At 45.5% G+C, this 12,161-nt stretch overlaps 1 protein-coding gene across 1 annotated transcript in view; it reads right to left on the bottom strand.

Moving 5' to 3' along the window:
- LOC138754147 (netrin receptor UNC5D-like) overlaps positions 1–12,161 on the bottom strand; it is a 483,772-nt gene that overhangs the window by 32,357 nt on the left and 439,254 nt on the right. Inside the window, exons 13-14 of the mRNA XM_069918008.1 lie at positions 2,604–2,831; positions 852–1,001 (exon numbers count right to left, since the gene is read on the bottom strand). Of these exons, the coding sequence (XP_069774109.1) occupies positions 852–1,001; positions 2,604–2,831 (378 nt within the window). The remainder of the gene's footprint in view (positions 1–851; positions 1,002–2,603; positions 2,832–12,161) is intronic.

Raw genomic sequence — 12,161 nt, 5'->3', positions numbered from 1 at the left:
GCTGCTAACCTTTTATTAAATTTCTGTTTGTATTTCAGATTTAAAGCATCTGCCGTGTTCTTGATATTCATCGTCGAAGCATTGAGTCAGTCTTCTGTGGGATTATATTGTCTAAATTAGCTTGCAGGCTTGGCAGCGGACCAGAAAGGGGTTCAGTGGCTGAAGGACCCACACAGCCCTGAGAGCTGTTGGTGACTTGCATGTCAAAGGCTATGGGCCCCTGTGAACTAGGTGTCGGAACCAGCATTCGAGAGGGTGCTGAGGGCAAGAAGGGCTCCCAAAGGGCCTTGGGGGCTGTAGGCTTCATGATCGCATCGGAGGCTCAGATCTGGAACTCGGGCTGCTAATGGTTTGGACTGGAGCTGCAGAGGTTGTGGGAGTGCTGGAGGCAAATCCAAAGACACTTTGTATCTCAGAAGGGACTCTCCTTTGCTCATGGCAACTCTGCCTTACAGAAGAACAAATTTGAAATGTTTAGCCTTTCTTAATGTTAGTACATGACAATAAAAGGAACCTTTGAATCTTTGAAAGGAAGCCTATGAAGACAGAAACTGGGAGCAAGAGTAAATCCCTGTGGCCTACTGCAAATATCTCCTGTGAGCTGCGGGGATGGATTTCTGATTAGATACTTGCAAGATGGTTGAACATCCAAGAGAATGGGGTTTGTGGGCAAATTGGTGAATCGGCCAAAAGGTCACGGATGCAACGTGTTGAATGTGTCTGACTATTCCCACCTTACTGATGAGATGCAACACCAAGACTGTATGCAGCCACTCATGTTCACATGCAAAGCACCCGGCCCCCGAGTTCTTGGGGTTCACGCAAGCAGGGCTGAAACAATCAACAAATACCTGAAACAGAGTCAGTGGTTTTACTCTCCACAAGAACTGGGGTATATCGAGTAGGGAAATTTGAAGGCCATAAGAGTTTGCTTTGAAATATATTGTTCTGGGCTCATCCAACATATATCCTCCCTGACTCTTCTCTTCAATCATCACCTCCTGGAATTAGAAAGAATGTGACAGTTAACATCTGCAAACGAAGACCATATTATTTTTTCTTACAGAGGGCTTTCAACCTGGAAGGTATAATTCTGTTTCTCTTTCAAATGCAACCTGACCTGCTGAATATATCCAACATTTCAATTTTTTTTGGAGACCTACAGCACAATAACAGGCTCTTCTGGCCAATGCATCTGTGCTGCCCAACCCCCATCTGTTTTGAAAAGTGGAAGGGAGCATGAGAACCTGGAGGAAACCCAGCGGACATGTGGTGAGCGCGCACACTCCGTACTGAGAGCGCGGGATTTTTATTTCACAATTCGCGCATCTTCTTGGTTTACATTAATAGTTTTTCCTGGAATCTTCACAGCTGAGTGGGCGAACTTCTGGGTGGTTGTTCTCTTGACATTAAAGGGGTCTGGATTTGTAAATGGCATTTGCTGGGGAAGCTCCAAAGGTAGAGACGCACATGGGTGGCAGATGCTGGAATGAAGAGCGAAAAACAAGCCAATCTGCTAGAGGATTCCATCTGGAGGAATCTATGGGTTGAGCAGCATCCGTGAGAGAAAATCGATTCCCTTCATCAAGGCACTTCTCAAAATTCATTTTTCGGCTTCTACTCTCACCCTGTGCCTGCATTCCTCCCACTTCCTCTTCTTCATCCAGGGGATCTTCCTGATTTTCCTCACTTCCGAGGCGGGGCTCAGGCCCGATATGCGACTGCCTTTTACTTCCTATGGATGCTGTGTCACCTGCCGAGTTTCTCCAGCGCTTCACAGGACCCCAGAGCCCACCAAACGGCGATGGAAGCGACGTCCATGAGGGCCTGTTTGCCCCTGCAAATGAGCTGGGCAGTCGATGACAACTGTGTGATGTCGGCACATGCTGGGAATTAGGAGCAAAGAGCTAGAAACAACGACTCAGAGGCAACGTCCCTGGGTTACGAATGTCTGACTTACATACAATTCGCACTTATGAATGGACTACATGTGGCTTCAGCAGTTCATCGGCTTGAGGAAGGAGAAGGCTGTCTGACATTTTGAGTCAGATCACGTTGCCATTGACGATCAAAATCAGCGTAATATGCCTGTTAGCCTGTACTTTAGTGCAAGAAAAAACTCCAAGCCTTTTCAATGATTTAAAAGCTGCACGGACAGCAAATCCTGATTTACCTACAAATTTGACAAAGACAGGCCTAGGAACGGATCTTATTCATAATCCAGGGACTGCCTGTATGCTGTAGCAATGCGCTGAAGCAGTTGGCGCCACGCGATTACAGCGGCAGCAACATGGGTTCGAATCTGGTGCAGTGTGTAAGGAGTTTGTACGTTCTCCCCATGACCTGCTTGGGTTTCCTCCGGGTGCATCAGTTTCCACCCACCTTCCAAACAGCATATAGGGTTTGTAGGTCAATTGGTGTATTTGGAGACCATGGGCTCGTGGGCTAGAAGGGCCCATTTGTGTGCCATTTCATTCTGCAGCCTGATGTCATCATCTTTCAGGGTTCCTCCCAGGGCTCCAGAATGATGAAAGCTCGAAACACAATGTCAACCCTTCTGGGCGAGCTGAAATAAACACAGCTTCCCAACTCAAAACCTTTACCTGTAGAGTACTTGGAATATCATCCACGCAGTACACTCGGAAGTTGTATTCCAGTGAACTGCAGGATAAATGACCAAATATGACAATCTTCAGCCGTTTCTCTGCGCATCCCGTGAGTGCCTCACCCACGAGGGCATAGGTTCCCAACTGTTCCAGCAGGATATGGCAGGAATGAGAGTCCAGCAGGCAGTAACAGGATGTAGTCTCATCTTCAAGTGACATCACTTCCTGCAAAAGATCATTGGAAGATTGGCAAGCAAGAATAGTCAACAGATGGTAAAGTTGTATAAGACATTGGTGGGGCCAAATTTGGTGTATTGTGTACAGTTTTGGTCACCTAACTACAGGAAAGATATTAATAAGATAGAAAGAGTGCAGAGAAGATTTAAATTTGATTTATTTTTAAATTTGGACATACAGGATGGTAACAGGTCATTTCGGCCCACAAGCCCATGCCGCCCAATTTACACCCAATTAACCTGCACCCCCAGTACATTTCAAGTGGTGGGAGGAAACCAGAGCACCCAGGGAAAACCCATGCAGACATGAGGAGAACTTCTGAGAGACAGCGTGGGATTTGAACCTTGGTCTCAATTGCTGGCTCTTTAAAGACATGGCATTAACCGCTATGCCAACTGGATGTTGCCTGAACTTCAGGAACTTAGTTACAGGGAAAGGTTAAACATGTTAGGACTTTATTCCCTGAAGCATAGAAGAATATTTGATGGAGGTACTTAAAATTATGAAGGGGATAGACAAGGTAAATGTAGTTAGGCTTTTTTCCATTGAGGGTAGGTGAGATAAACCAGAGAACATGGATTCAGTGTGAAAGGGGAAAAGTTTAGGGGTAACATTAGTGGGAACCTCTTCATGCAGAGAGTGATGGGAGTGTGGAATGAGCTGCCAGCTGAGGTGGTGAATGTGGGCTCAATTTTAACATTTAAGAAGAATTTGGACAGGTACATGGTTGGGAGGGGTATGGAGAACTATGGACTGGGTGAAGGTCAGTGGGACTAGGCAAAAAAAATGGTTCGGCACAGACTAGAAGGGACGAAGGGGCCTGTTTCTGTGCTGTAATGTTCTATGGTTCTATTGAACATGGCGAACGAGCAGAGAAGAACTGACAATGTTGGCCATGGGTTTAACTTGACTTCCTATCTGAAACCTGTCAGGATCTGGTGTTGATCAATGTTACTCTTCAACTAACTGGACAGAGCATAAAACAGCCATTTTACTCAGGAGTGTTCCCACAGTTTCTGGTGCTCACCTGCAGCTTGGGACCAACTAACCTCAAGGTCAAGTTCATTCTCATCAGATTGTACATGCAACAGGGCGGAACAGCGCTATATGGTCCTCGGTGCAAAGACATGCAGGCACGGAACCAGACTTAATGCACAGACAGACAAATGATACATATAAAAATAAAAAGCTCCTGTCGAAAGTTGACATAATGGTGGCCAGTAGTCTTGTCTTCTTCGGTTTTCTTAGGAAGTTCAGTCGCTGTTGTATCTTCCTGACAGTTGTATCTTCCTGACAAGTGAGGAGAGGTTGTGTGTCCAGGTTAGGTCACTTTTTAAGTGTATTCTGAGGAACTTGGCACTCTCTACTCTCTCCACTTCAGTGGTATTGATGTGTAGTGGAGGGTTGTCGTTCCTGGTCCTCCTGAAGTCCACCATCATCTCCTTCATCTTGTTTAAATTGAGACTTAGGTTGTTACTCTCTCACCATGTCACAAGATTTTCCACCCCTTCTCTGTAGTGCGACTCATCATTGTTGCTGACGAGGCCAAATGCCGTCTTCTTATCTGCAACTTGATGACTCTTTTGGAGCTGGGGGTGGCGATGCAGTCACAGGTCAGTAGCGTGAACAGGAGTGGGCTGAGTATACAGCCGAGGTGTGCCAGTGCTCAGTGTGACAGTGTTCGACGTTCTGATGCCGACCTGAACAAACGTCAGAAAATCCAGAATCCAGTTGTAGAGAGGGGTGTTGAGTCCCAGAAAGGACAGCTTCTCCATCATCCTCTGGGGATAGATTGTATTGAACATCGATGATCAGCAGCCTGGTATATGTGGCAGCATTCTCCAGGTGGGTGGGGACGGAGTGCCATAGTGTCATCAGTGGAACGGTTTTGTCTGTAATCTACCATCCCATTTGCCTTTGGGACGTTGAAAGAAACCAGAGCATCTGGAGGAAACAGCGGTCACAGGGAGAACCTGTTAGGATCTGGAGTTTGGGTCACCGATGGATCAAACTGGAATCTGTGTGGCTTCGGGAATGCTGGAGGTGAATCCACAGATACTTAGGGGGGACTCTCTACTGCTTCTCTTTCTCTGAGTGTTGGGGTACTAGGCAATTGTCGTTGATGGAGAATCTTTGCCTGCCTTAGGGAAATTTCATGTAATATCACATTTTTAAATTTTATTACATCACAAAAGACAAAAGGCAAAGGAGGAAAAACCCAACACCCAACCCCAACCAACCAATTTTCCCCTGCAGCCGCTGCAACCGTGTCTGCCTGTCCCGCATCGGACTGGTCAGCCACAAACGAGCCTGCAGCTGACGTGGACTTTTACCCCCTCCATAAATCTTCGTCCGCGAAGCCAAGCCAAAGAAACATCACAATAAAAGAATCTTGAATTTCCAGGATATTTGTGTCACCAGCCTTGTTCCCCATTGCCAATGAAGGAGATGGGTGCAGTGGCGTGCCTTTGACCCTTTCCGAAACAGCAAAAAAAGTGGGGCCAGATAGAATTCCTTCCTTAAAGTTGCTCAAAGTCCATGCTGGATTTCAGAGGAATCTCCTCCCCCAATATTCTCTTGCTGTCACCTTTGCTCTTTCACACGGCCAGCACTTTATCAATCTTTAAATGGTGGCAGGAAGCCAGTAGAGGTTTTTAAAGCTACAAGAAGACAGGAAAATAGGACTAGGAGTTGACCATTTTACTCCTCAAACCTGCCCGACCATTCAATATCATGATCTGGCATAAGCCTCAAATTCTTATCCGTGCCAGTTCTGCACATTCCCTCATTTCCTTGATCGTTCATAAATGTATCTACCTCCTCATGAAATATTTCCAGCGATTGCCTGAGGAAGAGAATTCCGGAACAACACTGCCCTCTGTCACTGTAAATCAATGAGAAGATCCCTGCCTGGATCTTCTCGAACCCCACAGATCCTTCAAATCACAGAAATCTTCAAGGAAAGGCTCAGGCCTGAAATGTCGTTAATATATCCTGTGGACGCTGCAGGAGTGCCTCCAGCAGTGTTTTGACTCCAATCACAGACTTCATGATTCACTCTTATAGATCCTCTACGGCATTCGGTGCTCCCATTGTGGACTTCTCTACATCGGAGAGACTGGGTGCAGTCTGGGAGATCGCTTCGCTGAGCACCTTTGGTCTGTCCGCATCAGTGACCAACCACTTCAATTCCGTGCCCCCTCCCACGCCGGCATGTCTGCCCATGGCCTCATGCACTGTCAAACCAAGACCACCCGTAAACTGGAGGAGCCGCACCTAATATTATGCCTGGGCCCTCTCCAACTGGATGGCATTAACATTGACTTCTCCACTTTCTGTGAGAACACTCTCTCCCCCATCCCTCTGTCTCCTTTCCTTCTGCTCCCCTCCTCCTTCATTCACAGAGCCAACCCCTTCTCCCTGTTTGCTGGTATTCCCTCCCTCCCTCCCTTATCCACCTCTTGCCTGTGGTCCTCCCCTGTCTCTCCCCCCACCATTTTGTTCTGGCGCCTGCCTACAGTTTCCTCACACCTTGATGAAGAGCTCAAGTTTGAAACGCTGGTTATGCACCTTTATCTTTACTATATGAAGTACAGTGTTTGACCTGCTGGGGACCTCCAGCATCGCATGTTTACTTCCTCCAGTTGCATCATCTCGACTCCAGGTCCAGGTCTTCCCATTCCCCCTCACCCAGGAGTTGAATTCCTTCCACCACGCTTGCTCAGTCGAAACAACACTTTAACACTGTCACATTCAGAAAACAGGGAAGACTTGTTGCAGAGCCAGGAATGCAGTAATCCATCAAAATTGGAGTAAGATTAACAATGTGTAGCAATAGCCTCTGGAAGATTATTCCCAGCTCAGTGTAGTGCTCTGCAACGCGAGCAGAATCTAACAACAGTGAGACGTACTCTGGAGTTTGTTGATAGGAAAAGAACATTAAATTTAATTTAAATATTGAATATGTCTGATTCATTCATTCATATTAATGTTGTCTTAATTAACTAAGATCTATTTGTCCGCAAACCCTCATTTACAGAGTACCAGGGGATTGCTTATATTAGGGTATAATGAATCTACTTAATTACCAAAGCATTCAAACAGATCAGGATATACATGTGCAGATGCTGCTTGGATTTGCCAAAATCTTATTAAAACTGGGAGAATATTCCTCTATATCACTAGATTTGTCTGTACTGTTTGCGGCCTCTGTTAGTCATTCAAATGCGCTGTGTGCAAAATGCAGCCTGATACCCTGGGAACAGGGGAGGATCCGTCTGCTCCTGGCTTCAGCACCACGAAGGCTGATCACTCCTTGCGCTGCTTTCCTGTGACGATGGTGAACTTGTGGGCAACTCACGGGGTCCCTAGGGCTTGCAAAGAGAAGAAGGCTTCCACAGCCCAAAGGAGATGGTTTGGCATGGTGGGGTGAGCGGGAACGGGAAGTGTGACGGTGCTTGAGATGTGGTGTGATGGAATCTGCCACAATCATTTGAAAGATTGGATGGGGTTCAGTTCATTGCTTCAATTAAAAGGATCTGACACGACGCTCCTGCAGTAAATGCACGATGCTGGAGAAACTCAGCGGGTCAAACAGAGTACTTTATGTAGCAAAGATATGTTGCAAAACCAATATTTTGGATTGGTTACATATCTTTATCTTTGCTACATAAAGGACCTGCTGAGTTTCTCCAGCATGGTGTCTTTTACTTCAACCACGGTGTCTGCAGACATTAGTGTTTAACTACATTCCTGCAGTATGTGCAGAGGTAATGGCCGAGAGGCAGGAAGGCCAAATGCTGAGGCACAAGTGACTGAATAAAGGGTACCTATCAGCTAACATGGCCTTCCTGCTCACTTGCTCGCTCTCTCTCATTGTTATTCCTTCCACTCTCTCTCATTCTTTTTTACCTTTCCTCTCACATTCACCCTCTCTCTCTCACCTTTTCTTACTTGAATTAAAAAAAAATTTAGACCACACAGCATGAGGTAACAGGCCCTTCTGGCCCCCAGAGCCCATGCAGCCCAAATATCCCAATTAACCTGCAACTCCCGTATGTTTTGAAGGGTGGGAGGAAACCAGAGCACCCGAGGAAAACCCACATGTGGAGGACATACAAACTCCTTACAGACAGTGCGGGATTCAAACCCGGGTTGCTGGCCTGTAACAGTGCAGCACTAACCGCTCTGCTACCAGGCCATTGTCCTTTCATTCTTATTTTTCTCTCTCTCATTCTTTTGCATTCTCATTTTCATTCCTTTTATCTCTCTTCCTCTCTCACTCTCACTTGCCTCTCTTATTCCTGCTCTCACTGTCGTTTTGCTCTCTCACTTTCTCTTTCACACCCTCTCAGAACTGCCTTTCACTCTTGTTTCTTTTTCCATTTGGTTCTCAGTCTCTCTATTTCATTCTCTCTCTCTCTCTCTCTCTCTCTCTTTCTTTCATATTAAATCGGTCTCTTTGACAAAGCAGCTACTTCAGTATTTTCCATCAGCTGTTACTGATCAGCACATACTTATCTTTTGTGCACTGATTATTGTGTTTGTGGCCTACTCATTCTACATGCTATTTGAAGTCATTTAGTTGCTAAATTTCTTCCACATTGTTAAACCTAGTTGCACAAAATTATATTTCTGTCATTTATCCATTGATAAGGCAAGGTTATTACATTCAATCATGTCAACGGTTGCTTCAGTGGTTAATATTCCTTCAGCTTTACCAGAAAATGGTTTCCCTCTCAACCCAGAGACACGCAGGTGGATGCTGAACTTTTAAATTAAATGTTAAATTTAGATATCCAGCACAGAAATAGGCCTTTTCCGTCCACGAGCCCGTCCTGCCCAAATTCCTCAATTAACCTGCAACCCCCGTATGTTTTGTAGGGTGGCAGGAAGCTGGAGGAAACCCACGCAGACACAGGGGTACGTACAATCTCCTTAAGGACAGCTCAGGATTTCAACCCAGGTCACTGGTGTTGTAACAGCGTTGCGCTGACCGCGATGTTAACCGTGCCACCCTCTAGGTTAGCCGCCTTGAAGGTGCTGCCTTCTGCAAGGGGCCCCATAGAAACATAGAAGACAGGAGCAGGAGTAGGTCATTCGGCCCTTTGAGCCTGCTCCACCATTCAATGAGATCATGGCTGATCTTAAAGTTCAGTACCCCGTCCCCGCTTTCTCTCCGTAACCTTTAATACCCTTATACTGAAGAAATATATCTAATTCCCTCTTAAATATATTTAATGAACCTGCCTCTACTGCCCTCTGTGGCAATGAATTCCACAGATTCACCACCCTCTGGGTAAAGAAATTCCTCCTCATCTCGGTCCTAAATGGTTTGCCTATTATCCTCAAACCATGGCCCCGGGTTCTGGATTTTCCCATCATTTTTAAACATCCCATCTGCATCCATTCTGTCCAGTCCTGCCAGAATTTTATATGTCTCTATGAGATCCCCTCTCAATCTTCTAAACTCCAGCGAGCACAATCCCAATTTGCGCAATCTTTCCTCATAAGTCATTCCTGCCATTCCAGGTATCAGCCTGGTGAATCGCCTCTGCACTCCCTCCATTGCAAGAACATCCTTCCTTAGATAAGGTGACCAAAACTGCACACAATACTCCAGGTGTGGTCTCACCAAGGCCCTGTACAGCTGCAGTAAGGTATCCTTGTTCCTATACTCAAACCCTCTTGATATGAAGGCCAACATACCATTTGCCTTTTTAACCACCTGCTGTACCTGCATGCTCACCTTCAGTGACTGGTGCACAAGAACCCCTAGGTCTCTCTGCACTTCTCCATCTCCCAATCTATTGCTAGTCAAATAGTAATCTGCCCTCCGGTTTGTATTACCAAAGTGGATAACCTCACATTTATCGACATTGTAGTGCATTTGCCATGTATCTGCCGAGTCCCCAAATTTATCGAAATCACACTGGAGCTTCCTGACCCCCTCCTCAGTGCACACAACCCCTCCAAGCTTAGTGTCATCTGCAAATTTGGAGATATTACATCCAATCCCCTCTTCTAGATCATTAATGTAAATTATGAACAGCTGGGGTCCCAGTACAGATCCCTGTGGCACCCCACTGGTCACCGCCTGCCACTCAGAAAACGAGCCGTTTATCTCAACTCTCTGTCTTCTATCTGCCAGCCAGTTCTCAATCCACATCAATACCTTGCCCCCCAATCCCATGAGCCTTGATTGTGCATGCCAGTCATTTATGTGGGACCTTATCGAAGGCCTTTTGGAAGTCCAGGTACACCACATCCACTGGCTCTCCCCCATCTATTTTACCTGTCACCACCTCAAAGAATTCCAATAGATTTATCAAGCGCGATTTACCTTTTGTAAATCCATGTTGACTCTGTCCGATCCCTTCTCTGCTCGTCATATGCTCCGCTATTACATCCTTAATAATGGATTCCATCATTTTGCCCACTAATGATGTAAGGCTCACCGACCTATAATTCCCCACTTTTTCTCTACCCCCCTTTTTAAATAGTGGGGTAACATTAGCTACCCTCCAATCCATGGGTACTGATCCTGAGTCTATCGAGTTCTGGAAAATAATTCTTAAAACATCCGCTATCTGAATGTCCACTTCCTTTAGTACCCTAGAATGTAGATTATCAGGCCCTTGGGATTTATCGGCCTTCAATCCCTTCAATTTCCCAAAGACCATGTCCTTAGACATGAACCCTCTCAAGTGGATCCACAGCACTGTATTAAAGATGAGTACTGGGGAATCCATACTTCTGATGTGCAAACCAAGACCAATATCTCAACCCACACCTAAGAAAATGTTAAATGACTTTTTCCATGGTACTTTACTTGGGAGTTTGCTATGTGGAAATGAGTTGTCTTAATTGTAATGCAATGTGTACAATTTACAGGAACCTCATTGGCTGAAAGGCATTATGTAAATGCAAAAACATCCTTATTCTACCAGGCTCAATGCAGAACAGTTGTCTGGGGACCAAGTATATCCATCTGCTTCATCAACCATCTTTCTTAAATTATTAAGTTGGAAGATGACATTTGCTTGCTGTTTATTTCCATTTCGCAAATTAGGCAGACATTTGCCTAGAGTCTGGAGAGAAAGGAGAGTGTTGACTGTATTGGAGGGGTTTGGTTGAGTGTACTTGTTTTCCATGGTCCCTGGAGTGACACGATAGAAGTACAGAAAAAGTCCAAAAATCTGGATGCCAGAAATCCAGACCACCGACAATCCTGACTTCTCGAACACCATCAGCTGAAATCCAGACCACCCAAGAATCCGGACTTCTCAAACACCATCGGCTGAAATCCGGACCACCCGAGAATCTGGATTTCTCAAACACCATTGGCTGAAATCAGGACCACTAGAAAATCCAGACTTCTCAAAAACTCTCGGCTTTGTGGGAGTACGTGTGTGCATAAACGCCACAGATGCACAGCAGCATCTTCCATGCGGAAATCATGGAAATGTAAGAAAAAATATTTTATTTGTTTTTTTGTACTTTGTATTTTATATGAAAAATGCTTCATTAATAAATTATCAAAATTTGCCTGTTTATTCTCCTTAAATTTTAAATTTAAAGTACTGCCCAAGAATCCAGAAAATTTGAAAATCTGGTCCGACCCAATCCCCGAGTAGTCTAGATTTTAGGACTTCTACTGATTGCAAGAGGGGTAGGTAAGATGGATAGTCAATATCTTTTTATCTCGTGACAGGTTTTAAGGTGAGTGGTAGGAGATTCAAAGCGCTGATACTTTTTTAAAACACAGAGAGTGGTTAACATCTGGAACTCGTTACCAGAGGAGGTGATGGAATCAGTGAGAGGCTTTTAAATAGCCAAGGGCGGCTTGGTTAGTGCAATGCTATTACAGCACCAGTGACCCAAGTTCGAATCCGACGCTGTCAGAGTTTGTACATTCTCCCCATGTCTGCGTGGGTTTCCTCCGGGTGCCACCCTCTAAAAACATACAGGGTCTGTTGGTTGATTGGTGTACTTGAGGAACACGGGCTCAAGGACCGGAAGTTTAAATGTTAAAATGTAATATTTAAGGCATAGAAGAATTGGGTTCTGATGCAAGTAAATTGGCTTTGTGTGGGTAAAAGGATGACTGAAGGCCTGTATGACTTCATAACAACATTCAGGTTCGGGCGAGTGAGCCATTAAAATACAAAGCAATGACCATCTCTGAACTGATATCCCTTAGCTTTCACTGTGTAGCATCGCTGAGACTCACCACCAGCATCGTGGGGGGTGGGGGGGGGGTGGGTCACTACTGACCAAAATCTCAACTGGACCAGGCACACAAGCACAGCTGAAATG

This window comes from Narcine bancroftii, chromosome 2 (genome assembly GCF_036971445.1).
Source record: "Narcine bancroftii isolate sNarBan1 chromosome 2, sNarBan1.hap1, whole genome shotgun sequence".
Lineage (NCBI taxonomy): Eukaryota > Metazoa > Chordata > Chondrichthyes > Torpediniformes > Narcinidae > Narcine > Narcine bancroftii.
The sequence above is the reverse complement of the archived record's forward strand: the minus strand, read 5'-3'. Positions and strand labels throughout refer to the sequence as shown.